The sequence below is a fragment of the Rousettus aegyptiacus genome, unplaced genomic scaffold, assembly GCF_014176215.1.
Source record: "Rousettus aegyptiacus isolate mRouAeg1 unplaced genomic scaffold, mRouAeg1.p scaffold_m13_p_1, whole genome shotgun sequence".
NCBI classification, from domain to species: domain Eukaryota; kingdom Metazoa; phylum Chordata; class Mammalia; order Chiroptera; family Pteropodidae; genus Rousettus; species Rousettus aegyptiacus.
In genome coordinates, this window is record NW_023416284.1 from 120,820,362 (window position 1) to 120,842,102 (window position 21,741).

Below are 21,741 nucleotides of genomic sequence, written 5' to 3' on the forward strand. Positions count from 1 at the left end.
CATGTAGTTTGTTAAAGGTTATTTGGTTGTTTGGGGTCTCCTAGGATACCTAGTTGTTTTTCCACCAACCCACACATCCTCTACGTTCGTAATAAAGCCTTTGGAATCAGCTTGGCTTTTAAAGGTTCTCACTACTCTCTTTCTATGACTTCACCATATCATTAAAAATCTAAAGTTATTTAGCATAATTTAATATATTAGCAAGATTTGTAACCGTATCCAAGGATATAAACTTGTTTGTTGTGACAACCAACAGTCCAAACAGTCCAAAAGGCCAAAGAAAAAACACGCATGTCAAATTTTCAGTAGTTTTATTGAAAAATGCCTCTTTTGTTTCAGAAATAAATAATATAAGGCAGTGAAATTCACAATCTGCAGTTAAAATATAAAAGCAGCAATTCTATGTTCATAGTCTTGCAAACATTTCCAACTGCTTTTAATAACTAAGAAACATTATATTCTGAAAAAAAGTTCATACTAAATATACAACACAAACATGCAATTCCACCTCTGCAGAATAATCTGCAATTTGGCATAAATGTTAGTGTGTCTAAAACAAGGAGGTTTAAGGCAATATGAAATTGTATCCAATTGATACAATAATTTCAGCTACATGGTTTAACGTCTGTGGTTGTTAAAGGAGATGTATGAGAGAATTCTATGCCATAATATATAACAGAAGATACAAGAGAAAGATAAATAATTGCAATGGAGTTGACTTTTCCCTCCTTTTTGGCTTTAGGATAGGAATTACTTGAATCGCGGTGTAATTGGGTTGTAAATAATTATCGGAAAAGATAAACTGCCCTCTTGAAATATACAGTAGTTCTGGGTTCCAGGACTTACTGCTTAACCTAAGAGTTTCACTGAGGCTGCCCGCTATGCAAACTAAAGGCACAAGACATGTTCTCTCCTTGCAGCTTTTGTGAACAAAGTATTTTGCAAGCATTTTAAGGGCTAAGGCAAAGATGTCTACAGATTGAGTGCAGCGAGCTAGGCTTCTTGCAGAAACAAGGTTCTCGTAACAGTCAGAAAGGTACTCTTGGTTGAAGCAATGCTGGAAGAAACATCGCAGACGAGACGTACATTGCTCTATCTGACCTGTAAATGAGAATCCCAACCCCTCCCCCCAGCCTGGCCGCGCTGGGCGCAGTCTCAGGCTCACTGCCCCAAGCCGCGGGGCAGGGCGCGCCGCCAGCGCGCGTGGGGAGGATGCTCGTCCGCAGGCTGGTCTGCGCCGTAGTCCTCATACTCGTCTGTCCGCTCCGGCTCCACCGGCACGATGAAGGGCTCGCGCTCAGGCAGGTAGGCCCCGCCCTCGGGCACATACGGCTCTGTCCGATTCAACATTACAGTTATGGCATGATTTGGAAGGTACACACACAGCAAAAGCTAATCTATCACCCGAGGTGATGGCACTCCAGTCTTAATCTCCTAACTATAAATAGATAAATTACAATGTCTGATTACTTGCGTTTGCAGAGAGAATTTGGTGATGCTCAAATAATATAATGGCGCTTTTTAAAGAAAACCTTTAAAGATCCAGCAGTAAATACAATCATTTGCACAAATACCTGGGAAGGGTCAGAGACTGGGCCAAAGAACTGTAAACGCAGAACCTACGTAGGATTTTCACAAATCCTCAAGTAACTGTTCATGACTTCAAACTCCTCAATTCAAAAAACAGTTGGGAAAGATGAGGAGGTGAGGGGAAGTTTTGGTGGCTCCTAGAAACTGAACTCTGAAAGTGAAAATCAACTATAACCAGGTAATATACAGTACATGACATTTGTCTGTGGCTCTCTCCCACAGACTGAGTTACAGCTGGTGGGTGAGGAACACCAGTGACTACAGCGAAACAGGAAGAAAAAAAAGTAACTTTGGTTTGAAAATTGCAATTACAAAACCCAAAATGAGAGTACACGTACAAAAAAAATAATAATAATGAGACACGTGCCCTGAATCAGACACATCGCTAACAAGCAAGAGATGAGGCGATTCCATTCGGTGTTATTGCAGCATAGAGCAAGCAGCAGGCATGGATGCAGAAGCTTACTGTAGAATTGTTAAGTGATTTTAGTGAACAGGGTCACATACAAATCATTTACAAGCCACAATTAGTTTATTATTTACATAAGACATTTCTCTTTAACCAGGTTAATTGTTTTTCTCAAAATGGCACGATCGATCTCCGCTGGTTAGTAGTTCTACTATGCATCTCTTTCACAACTGAGGCTCCTCATGGCGGTGTATTTGAACTTTTTTTTTTTTTAATAATAATATTTCTCTACATTATTATTGAAATGCATCAGGCTTATAAACTAACACCACTGCTTTTGTCTCATTGAGGTTAGTATAAAGAGTCTCCACCCTCCTTTATGATGTTGACCCGGTTCGTTAACCATATCTGTGGTGAGATTTCCATACAGACTCATTTCCTAATAAGCATGTGCGCAAACATCTCAGAAACAGGATTTTCATGTATTCAAACTGTAAGCAGCACTGGCGACTTAGAAAATTTGTTAGCCGGAACCTGAAACAGGTCAAAGATGATAGTTTTTAAAAGTTGAATTACTATGCAAAAAAAAATATATATACATCCATCTAAGTATGTAATGGTTAAAGTATATATATATATATATATCCATATATTTCCAGTTATTCACATATACCATTAGGCAGAAGTAATTCAAATTTATTTTATAAAGCATTAAATTATAATTTTGTGAATGGGTTGCATGAGAAATTTACATTAAGATTCATTATTACTTTTGGTCATATGTAAGTAGTCACATAAATATATAGATATATAGATATTTAGATATTCAACTACTCATGCACTATATGCTAGTAGCCAACCATATCAAACAGCAGTATCATTTTTAAACTTGCAAGATGCTTGAGGGTGCGCTGATGAAAAGGTCACCACTGACCACAGCATGACTTTCTTTTCTTATTTCCAGATCAGCATATGTCCCCTGTCCGTACCTCCCCCAAAATCAGACATAAGAAAATTCAAAACACTAGAATTTTACTACTCTTTTAAAAAATTAGGTCTCAGATTTTATAAATATTAATTCTATGGACAAAGTGAGATAGTAAATTATTTCAGTAGTCTGCACCATGTTATCAAATAATTTGCCTACATATTAGATTCTCAAAACAATTTTTAAGAATATATATTCTTATTATTGTACAAGTGATTCAGCAAATCCCTGTTCTCAAATTATAGGTTAGGCAAAAAATATAAAATAAAATAAAAGTCAATTGGTAGCATTCTTTGAACTTTCGAGGAAAATAAGGAGAATTTTATGATGTGATTTGGTAAATGCAGAAATATTGGAAGGGAAAGAAAATAATTATTCAACTCCAAACAGTGAAATAGTTTTATGTTTTGAGAGAGAACAATATTGCTAATCAAAACATACAACTGGAAGAGTTGATATCTTCAAGAAATCCTCAAATCAACCTTCCTTCAATGCTAAGGAACTTCATTTCTATAAAGATTCTTTAATTCCTGCAATGGCAACAACATACCTGGATAGCCTTGCCCGTTGTATGGGATGCTGGCACACTGGGACGAGTCACAGTATCCAGGAGGACCTGGGGGTCCTCGGATACCTGAGTTTCCAGGACGACCTGGGGGACCAGGAGGACCTCTTGAACCTGTGGACCCTGGTGGACCCGTTCTGGATTCTCCTTGTGGACCTAGTATGGCATTAAAACAAATATTTCCCCTCTTGTTAAAGACATCTTCTGAGGCAATCAACAACACTTTGGAACTTCCACTAGACAATTCACTAGTGTATAGTAAGAAAATATTTCCTTAAGAAATCACCAGTATAAACCAAAATTTGGAATGTTCTTACCAGTGATTCATCAAAAGTAAATGCCAGGCATCCAACTATTTTCATGATTTCATTCAAAGAAAACTGACTTAGCAAGAATTAAGCCAAACTAAAGATATCAATGAGTTCTCTGATCTGCTTCCACTCTCACGGAGATAAGACTACCTGAAGGAAATGGCTGTATTAGACACATTGTACTGCCCGGAAAACAGGTAAGTGCCTGCGTGCTCTACACCTCCAGACTATGTAAGCAATGTTATTTCTAAATCTATACTATGGTTAATATAAATGTAAACAAGTAACCACTAAGGCTGACCTTGGTTGCAAGGATCTCATGGACATTACAATGAAAATAAAATCACTTCAGTCTAGTAAAAGAAATATATAACGTGGTAACTATTTTTTCTTTCCAAAACATCAATAAAGAAACTGTAAGTGAAATCGTGTGATATGTCAGGCTTTTTAGTGAGAATACTTTTTTTCAGTCTGCTAGCAACATCTTGAAGAATACCAGAAGAAATTAGAAATGACACCATTCTTAAAGGTTGTGAGGCCAAACATAACAAACAGGAATTTCATAAGAAAGAAAGGAGCAACCCTCTGTGTCACTGTAACTCATACCCTTGTAAATTAAAGTTACAGTGAATGCTTAATAGAACACATTCAAACATTCTTTGAGCAAAGAGAACATAGAAATGAAGAGGTCATACAAGTTGAACTTCTTGCTAAAATATATTCTATGATGATAGGCATGCCTGAAGCTAAGAGAAGGAAGTTTTAGATCTCTTGGGGGTTTGTGTGCTCTGTCTATAGTTAACATTATTTATTATGTGATGCGTTAGCAGACCTACCTGGGGGACCAGGTGGTCCTCTTGCTCCTGGAGACCCAAGACCCCTTTCGCCTTTCTCTCCCGGCAAACCTAAGGAAGGACAAAAAAGATAAAGCACAGGGGAAAATTATCTGGAAACATGTAGCTTTCATTTTAACTGATAATACTTGATTCAAGTAATTCATTTCCCTTAGTGAAAGCAGAATGTAATTTTTCACAGAAGTTCACGCTTTAAGCCAAATTCTTTCTAGACATTTGTGTAATTCCAGATTCATGGCCAAGAAACAAATCTGGCTACAAGTCAGGGAAAAAAAATTATTTGAAGAAAACATGTCTAATATATTTTTTAGAAACAGTTATTAAGAACAGAAACCTTGAACAAATAGTTACAATGCATTGAAAAACATTTTAAAGGTTTCTTATCTTTAGTAGCCTTATTAGTGCAGCATCCACACTATCAGAATTATAGAAATATCTTAAGTTTTCTCCGAATGATAACTACTACTTTGACAGAAGCTGAGTACCCCGAGTCCTGAAACATCTGGAATCAGATAATCCTATTTTTTCCCTTCAATTACACGTATCTACCATAAAATTAAAGCCAAAGAAACCCATAAAACCAGTGCCAGACTCTAAATAAAAGGACCGAAACATTCTAAATCTAAAACTGTAGGGCTGCTTAAGTATATTCAGTCGCTGCCCAACTCTTGCCAGTCACAACAATTAATACGTTTTTAGTGCCTGACTTGAATTTGCCAAGATACAGTTTTTCCCATTAACATCAACGGCCAGAAAATAGCATTTTCTTTACTGAAATCTCCTAACAAAATCTTTCTGTTTTCTTAGCTATGGATCTCTATGGCTTGTGGCTGCCCGAAGAAAACAGGTTCATGGACACACCGCTCTTCTGGGGCTATGCAGTCGAGACTAGTTAGTTTGCCAAGTTCAGTCTTCCACATGCTTTTCAACCTTCCCCAGCTCCTACATTTGCAGATTCCATCCTTTATGCAGCAGCCAGAAATGCCTACCTCGTTCCCCTGGGGGTCCCTGCATCCCTGGTGTGCCAGGGAAGCCTGGTCGCCCCCCGGGTCCTGGTTCTCCTCTGGTTCCCGCACTACCCGGGGGCCCTGGGGGACCTGGTGGGCCTGGTTGGTTGCGATTGGAGTGGTAATCATTTGGAATCTGATTCAGCATCTGATTGAATCTGTTCATCTGACCTACAAAGAGAAATAAGACTTGTTAGTAAGAAACACAAAAAGGGAAGGCAAAATTAGTTTCTCTCAGTGTCTAGTGAAATCCATCTCTATTCCTCCCCCTCCAGGAAACATTCTAATTATAACCCTAAAAAAATAAAACAAAACACTGCAGTCACCAAGGACAAAACGATCCCTAATAAATAACTGTCTACACAAAATACTGACCAAGTAAGCCACAAGCATTGCTATAAACACAAAAGAGTTGTACAAGTTTAATACGGCTGTGATAGAAAGGCCTGCGGTTTGCCAGATGATGTCCCTCAAAAGAGAACCTTTCTATAATTAAGAAATGATACCATTCTTATGTGCACCTAGGACGATGAGAATCGATGTAAATTGGAATAGCCTGTGGGATATGTTGAAAAATACAGATTTCTGGGGCTCGTTTCCAAGGACAATGATTCACCAGATGTAGAGTATGGTCCAGGAGCCCTCATGTCTAACAAGCAACACACGTAATTTTAATGCAGGTGTTCCTAGGACCACATTTCAGGAAAAACTGATTAAGACTTCTGGAAGAGAGAAATCTGAGTTCAAGGTCACACTTGGTTTGGAAGCACTGAGCTTTGCTGTGTAATGGGCCTCATGAACTGAGAAGAGTTTGTGAAATACAAGGAAGCAATAAGAATATTCCCACCAAAAGGGACTTTCTATGATCAAGTTAATCTTGGCAGGCCTCCTTCCCAAAAGTCATGGGATAACTTAAAGTTCATAACTTAAAAGATCCAATGTCTGCTGCTTCCATATACCCAGATGAAGATCACTAAAAATCTTACACTTGAAAAGCCCTTTTAAAATGTGATTTTTGTATCAGACCAAATATAACAGGCTTTATTTTATCTTGAGTAATTATTTTATCTTAATGACAATCATTAAAATATTACTAGCCTTACCTACCGGTTATAAAACTGACAATGTATAAAAATAAGAGATCATCAAAAATGAAATAGAAACATATATCTTAGAAACTATACGACTCGAACTCTGCATCTTCCTGCAATTAATCCAAAACCATTCATACGTTAAAAAGGAAAAGCAATTTTACCACTTATCAATTGTTCACAGACTTGTCTTGCAACTGCCCGCATCATGTTTTGGGAAGCGATGTCTCCCTTGTTAATTAAATCAATAAGAATCATTAGTACATTATTGCTACAGTTTCGCACTTCAATGTTTAACACACAAAATAAATGTAAGTCAAGTTTTAAGAAATACATACTCTATCGCCTTTCTCTCCTTTCAATCCAGATTGACCCTGAAATATAGGAGTTTCATATATCAGAAATGGATAAACATGGTTTAAAATGATTCATGATTGACATGACGATGAAAGAGAGCAACGTTACTCACATTTTGCTTGTCAGTAAAAAGGAGTCTAATCCCCTCTTACCACTACCCTGTCTCTGAAGCACATGTCCTCCAAAAGAGTGCTGAGATGTGAATTTTATGATTATAATTTAGAAGTTATGTACTATGCATACATTTTATGATAGCATTCACAATATAGGCCTGGAACTGAAATACAGGTAAAAATTGCCCTTAGTAACATGACGCTTTCTTTTACATTGCCCTGGATGGGTAATTCAGCTGGCTATTGTAGATTGTCCAGGAGGTTAATCTTAGTTCGATTCTAGTAAAAACCATCAGGCTTTCTGTCAATTTCCTAATTAAACATATATCTCTTCTTCCAATGATTTTTGAGTGTGTACATTGGGTTTAAAAGGAACCATATGTCTCCTTTATTAAATAATTCAATCCAAAAAGTGGTCCCATATCTAAATACAACTGCAGAATGTTTGTTCCTACTTTATCAGGCCTCTCGCTGACCATGAGAGGATCTTGGAAAAAAGTTTTTCTTATAGTGCAAGAAGTTTTTGTCCTTTAGTAATGTATTTACAGGCTGCCAACTGCTATCACAGAAAGAACATCCAAACCATTGACAAATCTGGTGTTCAGTTAATATCCCAAACCAAACCATGTCTTACAGTCTCCAAAACTTTTGCCTAAACTACTCCAGTATCCTCTTAACTGGTCTTCCTTCTTCCTGTTTTGCCTCTTTAGAGTATATTCTCCACACAGAAGCCAGAATGATATTTTTTTTTAAAGGAAAATTAAATCATGTCACTCTTTGGGCTCCAAAGACCTCCCATGACACTTAGGAGAAGAATTCCTTATCATTGCCTAGATGGTCTGCATGATCATCAGCCCATCTATCTGACCTCGTCTTCATTTCTCTCTCCTTCATTCTCTTGACTTTGGGTACCTCGGGCCTCTCTGCTGTTTCTTTCACATGCCAGACTCATTCTTCACTCAAGGCTTTTATTCATGCTGTCCCTACTGCCTGGAACACTCTTCCCACGACTCTTCAAACAGCTTGTTCCCTCACTTCATTCCAATGTCACCTCCTCAGACAGGCTCTGACCATCTCCCCACCACCATAATTACTCTCTAACCTCTTAGTCTGTTTCTTTTTTCTTCATGTCATTCATCATCACCAGAAACTATATTATTTATTTACATGTTTTTGGTCTGTAACCCACTAGAATCTCCAGAACAGGAAGACTTTGTCTTGTTTACTGTCGTATTCCCAGACTCTAAAACACTGACTAGCACATTTAGGCACTAAACAAACAGGTGTTGAGTAAACGAATAAAAATATTCCACAAGCAGTTCTTGAAAACATCTACTAGACAACATCAGGTGTTGTAAGTGCAAGATATCAACCGGTTATAATAGCTAATGTCATAAGCTAACCACAAGTGAGCCAAGCTCTCTGCTAAGACCTTTATACACTCATCTACTAGTCTGGATTTTAGAAATTAAAGGTAAGACAGAATAGGGAAGAAGAGAAGAGGTAATTTGCCACCTTAGAAAAACAAGAAAGATAAAGCAAGAAAAGGATGCCTATAAAGTCCAAATGAATGTTACCATATTATAATCATAGGAAAAACTGGAGTTTGGCTCTCCCTTTGCCAAAAGTACTAGATTCTAATGGAAACACTGTTATTATTGTTTGGGAGCCTTTTGTAAATTTCAGGGAATTTTTTTTCCCATTTACTATTACTTAAAGATTGTTCTTAGGGTATTTTCTTTTTAATTTACTGCAGCTCTGAGATCGTGCTATATAATATGGTTTGTAGAAATTATCTTTATTGCCAGCATCTAAAGATCACATTTCAAGTCAAGAAAGTAGAAGTTTCTTTTAAGTTTCTGGCTATAACCATCAATTTCGTCAGTAACATTCTTATATAAGACTCTTATTTTGGTCATAGTAAAATGAAATAGAATTCTGAATAGGTAGAAAAGTTCCAAGTACTTTTAACTGTTCTTATGAAGTTTCTGCCATGATTCATTAAGCAAAAGAGAGTAATAAAGTCAGTAAAGTAATAAAGTCATGGGTACACAGAGATTATAAAGTATATCAGGAGTCCTTTAATCTTTATGCTGCTTGCTTAATTTTATGTAAACATAGAAGGGAAGCCATGACACATAAAGATTCTACCCTTGCTTGACATTAATTTTTTTTAAAACTTGGGTTCATATTACTTGGACAATACTTAAGAAAAGAGAAGTTCAGTCCAGAGAACAGTCCTTAGAGGTTTGTGTCACTGCTAATAGTTGGACCTAATTGTCTTTAAGACAAATTTTTATATTTCAGAATTCTATTCAGACAAAAAAAAATACTGCTTAAAATAAATTTGTGCTTTGTACATACAAATAAGGAATAATCTGTAAAGAATATGAAGCCCAACAGTCATTATAAATATTTCTGGGTATTGTAGGAACTTCAAATTCAGTTTTAGAAATACTAATTTGAAAATACAAGATATCTCAAATTTTATTTTAACCAAAATATCTGAGTAAAAGAAAGTTAAACTGGATGTAAACTTGAGCAGAGCTATATAAAAAAGTAAAAAAGCAGATTAGATCAATCCTTTTCATTCTGAGATTATGTTCTTAGCAGCCTCAAGGAAAGAGAAAAGACCAAGTGGCTTGGCTTCACGATACTGCCAAAGGGTTAATATCTGCACGCTGCATATAGAAGCACCATGCACCACCATCATGTAATTTTCTATGTTAAGCAGCACGCCACTCCTAAATAAAAAGAATCATTCTGCTGACCCAGCTTTGAGTGTTTATACAGTCTAGAAATATGTGCCTTGGCTCACAACCCCTATGACCACAGTTTTCATCCCAGAATATTCTAACTCAGAGAGAAAACCTTTAGAACTAGTACCAAGTTAAATCCATGGGTTTAGCATAGTTTCAACAAATGCTTCAAACACATTACAACAGAGGTGATATAAATATGCCAGAGCCTTTCAGTCTCCTCTCTACTAGTGGCCAAAAGCAAAATGACTCTAGACATGCAAGCTGTCCACTTACTGGTCTGCCGTGATCTCCTGGCTTTCCTGGTTTCCCACTTGGTCCCGTGACTCCTGGAGAGCCTGGGCTTCCCTATAACACACAGGTCAGGAAAGGGAATGTCGTGATGAAAGAAAAATCCCTTCTAAAGTAAACTAACAAAGGATGGCCAGCTTTAAGAGCTTTTAAATGAAACAGCACATAATCACATATAAAAGAAGAGTAAAACCAAATTTTAAGTTAACATGAAAGAAAAAAATCTTGAAAATTCCCATTCAATCTTTAAGGACCGCATAATTCTAAAATATATTTTGAAACCATTTGAAAAATATGTACATATATATAATCGATTTCACAATTCACAGACTGTGGTCCCAGTAAATTTATTACAAAGTGAATCTGCAGAGAGCAATCAATGTTTTTTAGTTTATTTCTATTACATAACCAGACAACTCATCAGAAGACAAGAATGAAAACTTTGGCCGGAGAAAAATTAAGAAGGTAGCCAGTTTTGTGTTAAATTGAGCACCACTGTGGCAAAGTCTTTTCTTGTCTGATGGAAATTGCACTTTCAGCCTAGAAATTTACTTTTTCTTTGGTACATTCACCATATTTCCACTTTCTTCTGTCACATCAGCACCCTTTACCCCCTCAAAAACATAAGAATTTCTCTTTATTTCTTTTAACACAGGTTCAAGACATTTGAGCCATATTTTCAGTAGAATATAATATCTACTAACCAATATACATTATGTTCTAAAACCTAAAATTTTCCTAAAATGGAATCACCAAATTTACTAAAACAATCATTTACTTCATCAATTATGCAAATGTTAATTAAGCTCAGTAATAAATATTTGAGTGAAAGTTTACTATACATTTATACTCCCCTTTACCCGAGAACATATAAACATAAATAATGATTGTTTTAACATATGTTCTTGATTTTTCATATCATGCCATAAGACAAAGAGCATTCATCACCTCGAAGAATTTAATTGTGATCTCACCTGGATGCAGGTATACAGATGCCACTTTCAAAATCATTGACTGCACTATTTGCCGTAAAGATTTTAATTAGAAGATTTACTTGAGTAACACTTACTTCCTCAGAATAACTGATAGCTATTCAGTAACACATGTTCTTAAAATTCAAATATCATATGCCACAGATTGTTAAAATTGTGGAATACGAAGTTACTGGTGAAATCATAACCTTTCACCACTCGATGTGGGGATGGAAGGATTGAGGCACTAACTAATGACTGAGTTCGTTAGGGATGTTTCCATATTTTTCAAATATAACGATTAAAAAGAAAGATCGTATTTGAAAACAACTTTTTCCTTACCCCTTTTTGATTTAGGAAAATAAAAACAAACAGCAACCTCAATGGCATACCCCACAGCATAGACGGAATGCACCTCAAAAGCCAGGTTTGCAGGCTCTTCTCCAGCAATATTGGGATAGGGGAACAACCCATTCCCTTCTTACCGGTGGTCCAGGTGGACCCCTGGGTCCCATTGCACCATCTTTTCCAGTAAAGCCCTATTGTAAAAATAAAATTAATTATGGATTAGTGAGATACTGACCAAGTGAAAACGAGTGACACTAAACTGGTTGCTAAGTGTGAACGGTGAAGGATTGAACCCGATTTGTGGTTTGCCGATAACTTTTCAATATAAAGACAGATACAGAAAAAACTGCTTTCCAATTTAACTTATAGCTTTTACTGAATAATTAATTTCTATACGCATTCATTAGATAGTTAAAAACATAAGCATTTTGAAACTCAAACAAATCTTCTCCAAAGAAAGGATTTCTTTCAATGAAAATACCAGCATTTGCTTTTGTAAGAGTGTGAGGAAGTCTAAAGGAAGACTAACCTTTTCTACTAAAAAGTCAATGTCCAAAAACTGTCCCCGGAAGGATCAAAGTGGGATAAAAGAAATGTCGCTGAGACAAACATATGATCTCATAAAAGATGAAGGAGAGGCCAGCCACCTGATTAGAAAACTCCCTTATTCTGTAAGCAACAGCCAGACAGCCAGGGCAGGACTACTGATGTCTCTGCTCCTCGTGAATTTCTCTCCTCTCCGCCAAAAAAAAAGAAGCAATGCTGTCTTAACCACTCTCCCCACTAGGAGCGAAAGAAATCCTCAGTCCTCAGCTAATTTTTTAGTGGCCCTCGTCTGCGCGGGGCTAACTGGGAAGGAGAGCTCTATCCCCAGGGCACAGGACAACCTCACACAGGCTAGCTCTTTGGCTCCAGCACCCCATCTCCACACAGTGCCAAGTGACCTCTGCCTGAAATGAGTCACGATGCTACCAGTTAACATTCATCCCAAAAGCAGGTCTCTGAAATCCAGCCTAGGATTTCTGAGTCAGATCATTTTTTATGGTTGTTGCATTCCTCTGTCAAAGGAGATTTTTGTCTCATTTTCTGCAGAGAATAAGAGATAATTTCATCTATATTCTTGGATTCTAGCAAAAATCAAGAATATTTGGATCACTGCCTGCATTAAGTATCCACACTGCCATTGATTTTACAACAGGAAGTTTAAATTATTTCCTTAAAATTGTTAAAAGTACTCTAACCCTCCTGCCAATTTTTTTTTTTTCCTCGGAAACTTATAGAGATAAAAATTTCAGACTGTGTTCTGGAAGATCTAAGCCTGCTTAACAAAAAAAACAAGCTTCAAGTTCATTTGATATAACATCAACATTGCTTCTGAGAGCCACTTAAGAAGCAAAAATGTACTGGTAGTATTGTTTGGACAGTTTGAATGGCATTTCTTCCATCTAAATTTCTCCAACTGCTATATAGGACACTTCTTTTTCTTTTCTTTTTTATTTTTTAGATAACTATCGGATTTCTGAATAATCCCTCAGTCAACCTAATAACATTTTTTTCCAATTTTATTGATGTATAATTGACCCAAAAAAAGTATATACTTATGGTATAGAATGTAATGTTTTGATACATTTATTCACTGTAAAATAATTAGCACTACAAGGTAATCACCATAATCATAATCATACCTATCACTTCACATAGTTATCATTTTTGAGTATACTGAGAACATTTGAGATCTACTCTATTGACAAATTTCAACTATACAATAATATTATCAACTATAGTCACTATGCTATATATTAGATCTCCAGAACTTTCTGATCCTACATTATCCTGCATTACTGAAACTTCGTACCCTCGACCAATATCTCCCCATAGTCCCTGCCCCTCTGCCCCTGGCAATCACCATTCTACTCTCCACTTCCATGAGTTAAACTTTTTAAAAATTCTATACATAAGTGAGATCATTCAGTATTTGTCTTTTTGTACTTAGCTTATTTCACTTACCATAATGTCCTCCATTCATGTCGTTGAAAATTATAAGTTTTCGTTCTTTTTTAAGGCTGAATAGTATTACATTCTGATATCTATTACTATATTATATGTATTACTATATGTATATATAACTACATATATTACAATATATAATATAACTACATATAGTACTATATATAGTAATAGTCTGACGGCCTAGAAGGGCTATGAGTCACCTGCAGAACTTTGTGCTATTTTATTCTCTATTTTCAAAGCTGCAGCAATTATTGCTGCTTTCCCCCAATGGGAGGGTGGCTCAGACGACCTATGGTTGTCTTCACAGATACACATGTATCCGATACCTGTACTTGCAATTATTTTGTTACTTCCTAACACTCCACAAAGCTGTGTCTCAATTTGAACATCATCTGTGTTGAAGATGACCCATGCGTCATGTCCCTACCAGCTCCACCTTGGTAAGTCTTCTTCCCCACACTTATTCCCCATAGTCTTTGAGTTTGTTCTCTTGAATTTTCTTCTCTCCTCTTCCCCCACAGGGTTCAAGTTTCTTTCTTTCTTTATCTTTATCTTTTTTTTTTTCAGCTAAAATGTCCAAACTCAAAGTCTTCCTAACTTTCCAAACTTAAATTCTATCAGCTGTGCACCCTACTTTCAGCATTAGTGGTAGGAAACTAAGTGGTGAGTAGGTGTAGAGGTGTATAAGGCTGTGAGGGAAAGATAAGAACTATTTCCTGAAAAGTCTCCTTGCTCACAACCCAAGGGACCTGGGTAACCTCGTCATGAAGTCAGATTCTCAGATTAGAATTTGAGAGTAGAAAAGGCATAGTCCTTCCCACTCATTCATTTTTTAGAGAAGCAGTGATGATGGTGATGGCTGCCTGAACTGCCAGTTCAAAAAGACCAGGTAGGTGGGACCTGCACTGGCAACCCACCACGTCTGCATGAAGCCCACGCTGGGAGAGTGTGATGGGCCAACAGGCTTCAGTAGTAGCAGCAGCAAGTGAGTCAGCCCATCAGTACCTGTTCGTTGTGGCATTTTTGGTTTTGTTATCTATTGAATAGACTGACTTGTCACCCTTGCAATCTTCATTTTTGTCTTTTATTGTGAAACAAGAATTCAAAAAAACAATGCCAGTCTCGAAGTCATCATATTATTATGTGTGTGTGTGTGTGTGTGTGTAAGAGAGAGAGAGAGAGAGTGTGTGTGTATATGTGTGTGTATGTCGTCTCTAGGTCCCAGACTCCCAGAGAATACAGTCTTCTCTTTGATCTCTCTCTCTCTCTCTCTCTCTCTCTCTCATACTCACAAGTAGGCATAAGAGCAAATAAATCTCATTGGTATATCATCCGTTGCTTGGTATTATCTGGGCAAATTTTTGACCCATCTGAATGACCTTCCTGTTCTGCCCAGCAGGGTCTTAGAGGTTTGAAGGTAAATAAGTTAATGTTTTTAATGACAGCTATTATAGTACTGGCCCTCTCAGATTCTGCTGTTAGTCATAGATGTTAACTTTAGATTAGTAAGAATACAGACTACTCTCAGACTGTTTTCTGAATCATAAGATACTGAAAAGTCATTAGTTCCTTGGTTCTAAAACCTCTTATCAAAGTATTCATGGATTTCCTGCACTGTTTTCATAAGTCAAGAGCAAACCTGAAAGCTTTTACCCTTTAAGGCATTTTCCCCCCCCGCTAAGTACCAGTTGTCTATCTCATCATCAAGGCTTAGAGGCAGTATCTGAGTTCTGAAGGTGTAAGGAGGATGGCCTGACTTTGTGGTCAATGCCCTGGAAACAAAGACTACTCTCAGAGTTACATAAAAGCTATCTCATAACAAAGATGTTAATTTTATGATCTTAAACAATTCCCTAAGATTCTTAAATCTCTTTCTAATCCTTTTAAATTCCTTTTATAGACTACTTATAAATCTGATAAAACAAATCGTTTTCCCAAAATTAAAATTTCAAGGACTCTCCTAACATCCCACCGTTTTGTTTCATAGAACTTGAGATTGATCTGATAGTTTTTCAGCCTTCCGCAAGATATGTAAACTCTGCTTTCCAGCCATGCAAACGAATTGTCGAGGGCTCTTAATTGCAGCAGTGTGATATCATTTCCAACATTATTATAGCTTGCCCAGGAAAACTTACTCTATCTCCAGGAGGTCCCATTGGTCCTGGTGGGCCAGGTAGGCCTGGGGTTCCCTACATTAAAAGAAACAACCAATGAAACACTAATATAGTTCTTGTGTGGGAAGAGATACTTGTTATGCTCCAAAATGTTAAAAAATAAAGATAAGAAAGAAAGAAAGGTAATTCAGGGAGCTCTGAAAAGAAATGGAAAACCAGTACCAAGCACAGTGCCAGCCATGTTTTAGAAGCTCAGTCAACAAGCAAATACCTGACCCAACAAGCAGAAACTTGATGAGTAAGACCAGAGTATGAAATGGAAGTAACGTGAAGCACATAGCCAGTCTTTTGCTTTGCTGCTTAACCTTGGTTCATCTTTCAAGGCACTACAAAGGTAACTTTCAAATGACACTCGACAAGTGAAAGAAAAGGCAACTTCGAGAACAACTCACTGCCCGGCCTGGAAGTCCTGGCTCTCCAGCATCACCTTTCATCCCTTGGCGACCCTGGAGAAAGCAATGGGAAAATAGTTCCCAGGCGTTTTACAGAGATTAAGTGAAAAAGGAAGACATGAGTCATTTCTGAAATCTCCATCACTTCATAAATCCAATGGAAGAGTATTTTTGAAGGGAGATGAATAACTCATTTTTTATATTGATGCTCACTTTTTAAACTATAAATGTCATTATAATTTCCACTTGTTATGGGATAATTTTATGTAATTATGGGATAATATACCTACTTTAAAAGAATATCCTTTAACATCAGTGACTTTCGTAGAAATAAAATTTTATGGGAAAAAGCTATTTTTTATTTAATATATTTAATTTGGTGTTAATTTTAATAGATATCCAATGAAATGTTCTAAGAAAATAACACAATTTTGGTCTTTATAACTACATGCTTGAAGAAACTTATTACAAAGGCAAGCTGAATTAATTAAAACCAAAAAACTTAATTTACTATCAGTAGTACTAAAAAAAGGTAAAGCCTCTAAAATTTTTCTTTTGTACATAAGAAGCTAAAAGTAGATGCATTCAACCCTTTTGAAAGAAAGCCTCGTTCCTTCATGTCTCATTTATTTCTAGCTATATCAGATACACATTTTTTTATTTTAACTGCCAAAAAAATATATCTGTCCTCTATTATGGCATCTTAAAAAGGAATTTAGAAATTTAAGAACTATGCAGTTATTATATTCTTATCCAATACCATATTTGTTTATCTTGAGGTATATAAAAACAAGTTAGTTAAATAAAATATAAGCCTTAAGGTAAAACAAATCTGATAATTTCAGATTAGCATTTGGAACAAAAGGTAAACATTTTATTTAAATTTCGTTAAAAGAAGTAATGACCTAGATAAATACTTGCAAGCTTGCCTTGAGGTCATAAGCATTAGAAAAGTATTCCAGGGCTGCTACAGATTGAAAGCAGTTTGAAAGCTTTCAGAATGTTGAAGGTTATACATATTACTTATAAAAAAAAATTTTAAAGGTCAAATAAGTAATAATATTCTCTACACAGTTACATATTACATATACTATTTACATATCTGGAATTATAGTCATCATAGGAAGTCATCTCAGTGACTAACCTTGTTGAGTTCTCTGAGAAAACATTTGTTTGGCAAAATATAGTAAAAAATGCTCCAGTTAAACTCAGTGTTAATCCACCATCCTCATTTAATACAGAAAGCCTTTGTGCTTACTTGTTCTCCCGGAATAGAGAGTCCATTGGGTCCCTGGGGGCCTGGAGGACCCTGTGGGCCTGGAGGCCCTGTATCTCCACGAGGGCCAGGGGGACCCTAAAATACACAAGAGAGAAACAACTATAAAGTCATGTGTAATGCTTAGCCAGCACTAACATCTAGTCAGAACTTGTCTTCATAACTCTGAAGACACTAATCATATCTTTGCAAACATTTTAGAAGCCTATACATCTATAAAGGTATTCATTAATGTCATTCCTTTCTTCCTTTTACAACTTATTTAAAAGAACAATGGGGAAGTGCAATAAATTCACAGCAACAATTAATTTCCAAAAGTCCTATGAGAAGTAAATTTCTTAAAGAAATTAAATACATTGAATATAATATATTCATATATTCATAAGATCAAATCTCGAATTTCATTGGATTTAATTTATTTCAAGCTAGTCCTGATTTCCCTCAGACTTGGGCTTATTTCTGTAACCAACATATATAGAAATCAAGCGAGGAAAGAACAGATATCCATCCACTGAGTAGATACTCTAGGCTGGAGCTTCTTTGTAATGTACATAAGTGGAAAAGGCACAAACTTGGAGTCAGACAGATCTTGGTTAGGATCCCAGCCTCGCCCTTTCCTAACTGGGTTAGCTTATCATTAGTGATATTATGACAAAATCTACACATTATCTTTATAATATATTCCTCCTAAGAAGCTTGTTTTATGGAAAACCAGTGTGTAACTAGTAGAAAAGGCCAGTAACCCCCAGGGAATGCATATGTGGCCGCAGCTCTTTCTCTGAGACAGGTGGAAAACAGCAGCAGAACTGTTCTCAACCCTCTCCAACTCTCTGTTAGGACTCTGCTCCCTGCGAGGTCTTCCGATTGATGGCCAGGTCACCCCCTCTGCTTCCCTATGTTGCAGCAGAGCCATTCGGTTCTTCTGCAGATTTCCCATGTACAATTCCTTCAGCAGTGAGATGCCCTGTACATTTCTTTCTTTGATCCATCATTTTGACATCCAGAGACAAGACAGAGGAAATTATATTGCCTAAGGCATACTAAACTTGAATTAACTTAATTGAGGTCACATAATTTGAACAACCAAACTTCAACATATAAATGACATTTAAATGCACTCTAAAATATACTTACAATTGCCCCACTGACACCTCGTTCACCTCTGGGACCTTTAGCGCCAGGTCCTCCCTAAAATAAATAGTTAAGAGCACATTTTAAGATTAATGTAAAAAAAATAAGAACAAACCGATATATAAAAATTTCTTCAAGAATTTTCCATACAATAAATACTTCTCCATACAATCAATACTTCTACAGTTACAAAATATTTCATATTATATAAATATATGGGGAAAGAATTTCAAAACTCTGTATATTCTGTGTCTCATTTTTACATTCTGAGCTTTTCTTGTTACCAAATTCAAAATTTATTTGAAAATTTGAGGTTTATTAGAAAAAGTAAGCATTGCTTAAATATAGTAAAGAGAAAAATCCATTTGGGAATTATATGAATGCATTCTTCAGAAAAAATAATCTGCAAAAAGAAGAGTATCTTGAATCTCTTAGAATCTCAGAAAATGTAGTTTAGTAATAAAAATTCAAAGACCACTGAACAAAGAGAAAATAAATATGATAGTGGCATCCAATAATGTTATCCTACAATTAGAAAAAAAAAAATCTCTACTCAAAAATATCTAAGTCACATTCAGGATATAATTTTATGACTACAAATATAATTCAGGTAAATCACTATTTTAAAAAAGTTGGATAAATTCAGTGACATTTTGATTCTATATATGAGGAGCTGGTTTGTAACTAATCTAAAATCAATTTATATTATTTGCTATGACCCAAGTATAGTAAAATTTGGTGTTTCAAGAATCTCTGAGTTTTCCTAAGTTAATTAATCATTTTCTTAAAAGAAGCCAATAAGCCTTACAGGTATCACATCCTTTCCACAAAACCAACCCAGGTCAGATGTTGGATTAACTAAATTGAAGAGTTCCACATTGATTACTGTGACGTATCGCCATAATATTCAATGTTTTGCTTCACACTTATTCAGCCTCCCATTCCCGCATGAGCAGACCTAGTCATAGTCTTCTTGCTCAAGTTATTCCAAACCTCAATACGTTCACCCAGCGTTTATGATATCACAAATGTAAATTATCCTCTTTATAAATGTTATTCTCATGATATGGCTGTTACAGAAGGTACACATATCCTAGGTTCTAAATAAGTTGTTTTTGGGTCAGCCTCTCAACCACGGCTCCATAATATACATACAAAAAGCTTTCAGGAGATGTAAAAAATTTTCAAAAGCACGTGACTACAGATGGAAATCCAGATCCATATCTTTAAGAGGAAAGCTCTTGAATACTAAGCCAATGTCATTCATTCCTGTGTGGCTAGAGGAAGTGCTCAAATGTGTTTATATTTTCTTCTTGATTTACTCCAGTTCTCAAAACATACCACAAAAATGATCTGCAATTTGGCTTGCTCTGTCCTAGAAAACACAATGGCTAGAAGTGTTATGCAAAAAAGATCATTACTCCAGAGATTTAACAGGAAAAACTAGGACTATTTCAGTTTCCTTACTGCAGGGCCTGGTGGTCCTGGAGGTCCAACACTGTCCTGTGTACACGTGCAAGCATTTGGAAGAGCGGGACATTTTGCTTCATCTCTCTGCAATTATGAGAAGACTATTCAGCCATAAATTGAGGGTAAAAACAACTTCTCATCCCCACCCCCATTTATCTTATCTACAAAAGAAAATCTGTTTCCCAACTTGCAGAAATAATTTTTAGTTATCAGTAAAAATAGTCTCATGTTGAATCTTGCTTTGATCCTTAGTCTTTATGTTTTACTTTAGGAAAATTCACATAACAAAGAAATATTTACAAAACTGATACTCAGACCACTGGTAATTTAATTCAATTTCCTCTAATTCAGTGTTAGAGAAATGCTGAGTAACTCAGATATCAACACTCATTTCATTTAGAATAAAACCTAAAATCCTTCCCATGGCCTACAAGGCTTTACATGCTCCACGAACCAGCACTGCATCACCTTGGCCACCTCATTGCCTACCACTTTCCCTCTGCTATGAACTTTGCTCCTGCCCCACTGATCTAGTAAATGTTTCTCAGATGTTCAGGACACATTGTGGCCTTAAGGCCATTGCATTTGCAGTTCCCTGTGGCTGGAATGCTCTTTCTCCATTATCCACATGGTTTGTTGCCTAGCTCCAATTCCCTCAGGTCTCTGCTTAAATTTCACCTTATCACTGAGGGCTGATGATATTCACCTGGCTATCTATCCCTTTATCTTGATTTGTTTTTTATTCTAAGACTTTTCATTCTATAACATAATCTATATCTACTTATTAATTCTTTCTCTCCCCTAGCCTTTCATTAGAATATTCATTTTTCACTGTGGTAATGGTAGCACATAAAATAGTACCTGGCTTATAATAGAGCTCAATAAATATTTGTTGAATAAATAATGCACTCATTCTGTGCATATATGTAGTTCACTGCTTGCCAAAAGTTTGAAATCCATCATCAGCATTCAACTTTGTAACTATTACCACTTACATGGATACTATGAGGGAGAGCCATCATCTCAAAAAGAAATAAGGTTATTGCTCTATAAACCTTAGATATCCAGAGAGGTGACTGATGGCTTACTCTGTAAAATGCTGAGATTTTTCAAACAATAGGATGGATTTGCATTAAGTGGGTTTACCAAACATGCGGACTTAACAGAACTTTCTGACAATGCAAAACCACCCTGGCTGTTAGGGAGAATTTTCAGGTGTGTCTTGTGCATTCCTAGCTTCCGGGGAAGGAGTTGCTGGCCTGAGCTTGGTAGCTGATGAGCATACACATAATGCATGTGCATCCTAGAGACTCAGTTATTGAGTGCTACTTCCTCTCCCAAACTATCGCATCCATATCCCTTAGTCTAGGGGGCTATTAAAACTCAGACAGGATTCCATTTCATTTTACTTACCCTAGAGGGAATATCACAGCATCTGTCTCTACTGGTCCACACCGGACTGCAGACAATATCAAAATTCTGGATTTGGAACTGCAAACAACCAACAGCAACATCAGCTAAAGACGCATGAGAAACATTTAAATTAAGGTTTCTGCATTTTATCCTTTGCCAGCTTCTCACATAGACTGTCTCAAGGGTACAAGCCCTTGAGAGCAATGTGATCCTCACTTCAT

General features: G+C 36.5%; 1 protein-coding gene across 3 annotated transcripts in view; it reads right to left on the reverse strand.

Annotated features, from left to right (window-relative positions):
* Positions 1-294: 294 nt before the first annotated feature.
* Positions 295-21,741, reverse strand: part of COL12A1 (collagen type XII alpha 1 chain) — a 109,211-nt gene continuing 87,764 nt past the window's right edge. Inside the window, exons 52-65 of one of the 3 annotated variants that reach the window (XM_016141684.2) lie at positions 21,521-21,598; positions 20,105-20,191; positions 18,641-18,694; positions 17,489-17,584; positions 16,231-16,284; positions 15,800-15,853; positions 11,792-11,845; positions 10,321-10,392; positions 7,154-7,189; positions 6,980-7,046; positions 5,707-5,895; positions 4,700-4,768; positions 3,538-3,708; positions 295-2,533 (exon numbers count right to left, since the gene is read on the reverse strand). In XM_016141684.2, coding sequence (XP_015997170.2) covers positions 2,523-2,533; positions 3,538-3,708; positions 4,700-4,768; positions 5,707-5,895; positions 6,980-7,046; positions 7,154-7,189; positions 10,321-10,392; positions 11,792-11,845; positions 15,800-15,853; positions 16,231-16,284; positions 17,489-17,584; positions 18,641-18,694; positions 20,105-20,191; positions 21,521-21,598 — 1,092 coding nt within the window. In that variant the 3' untranslated portion in view covers positions 295-2,522. The remainder of the gene's footprint in view (positions 2,534-3,537; positions 3,709-4,699; positions 4,769-5,706; positions 5,896-6,979; positions 7,047-7,153; positions 7,190-10,320; positions 10,393-11,791; positions 11,846-15,799; positions 15,854-16,230; positions 16,285-17,488; positions 17,585-18,640; positions 18,695-20,104; positions 20,192-21,520; positions 21,599-21,741) is intronic. The other 2 variants (XM_036219481.1, XM_036219479.1) reach the window with 2 other exon arrangements.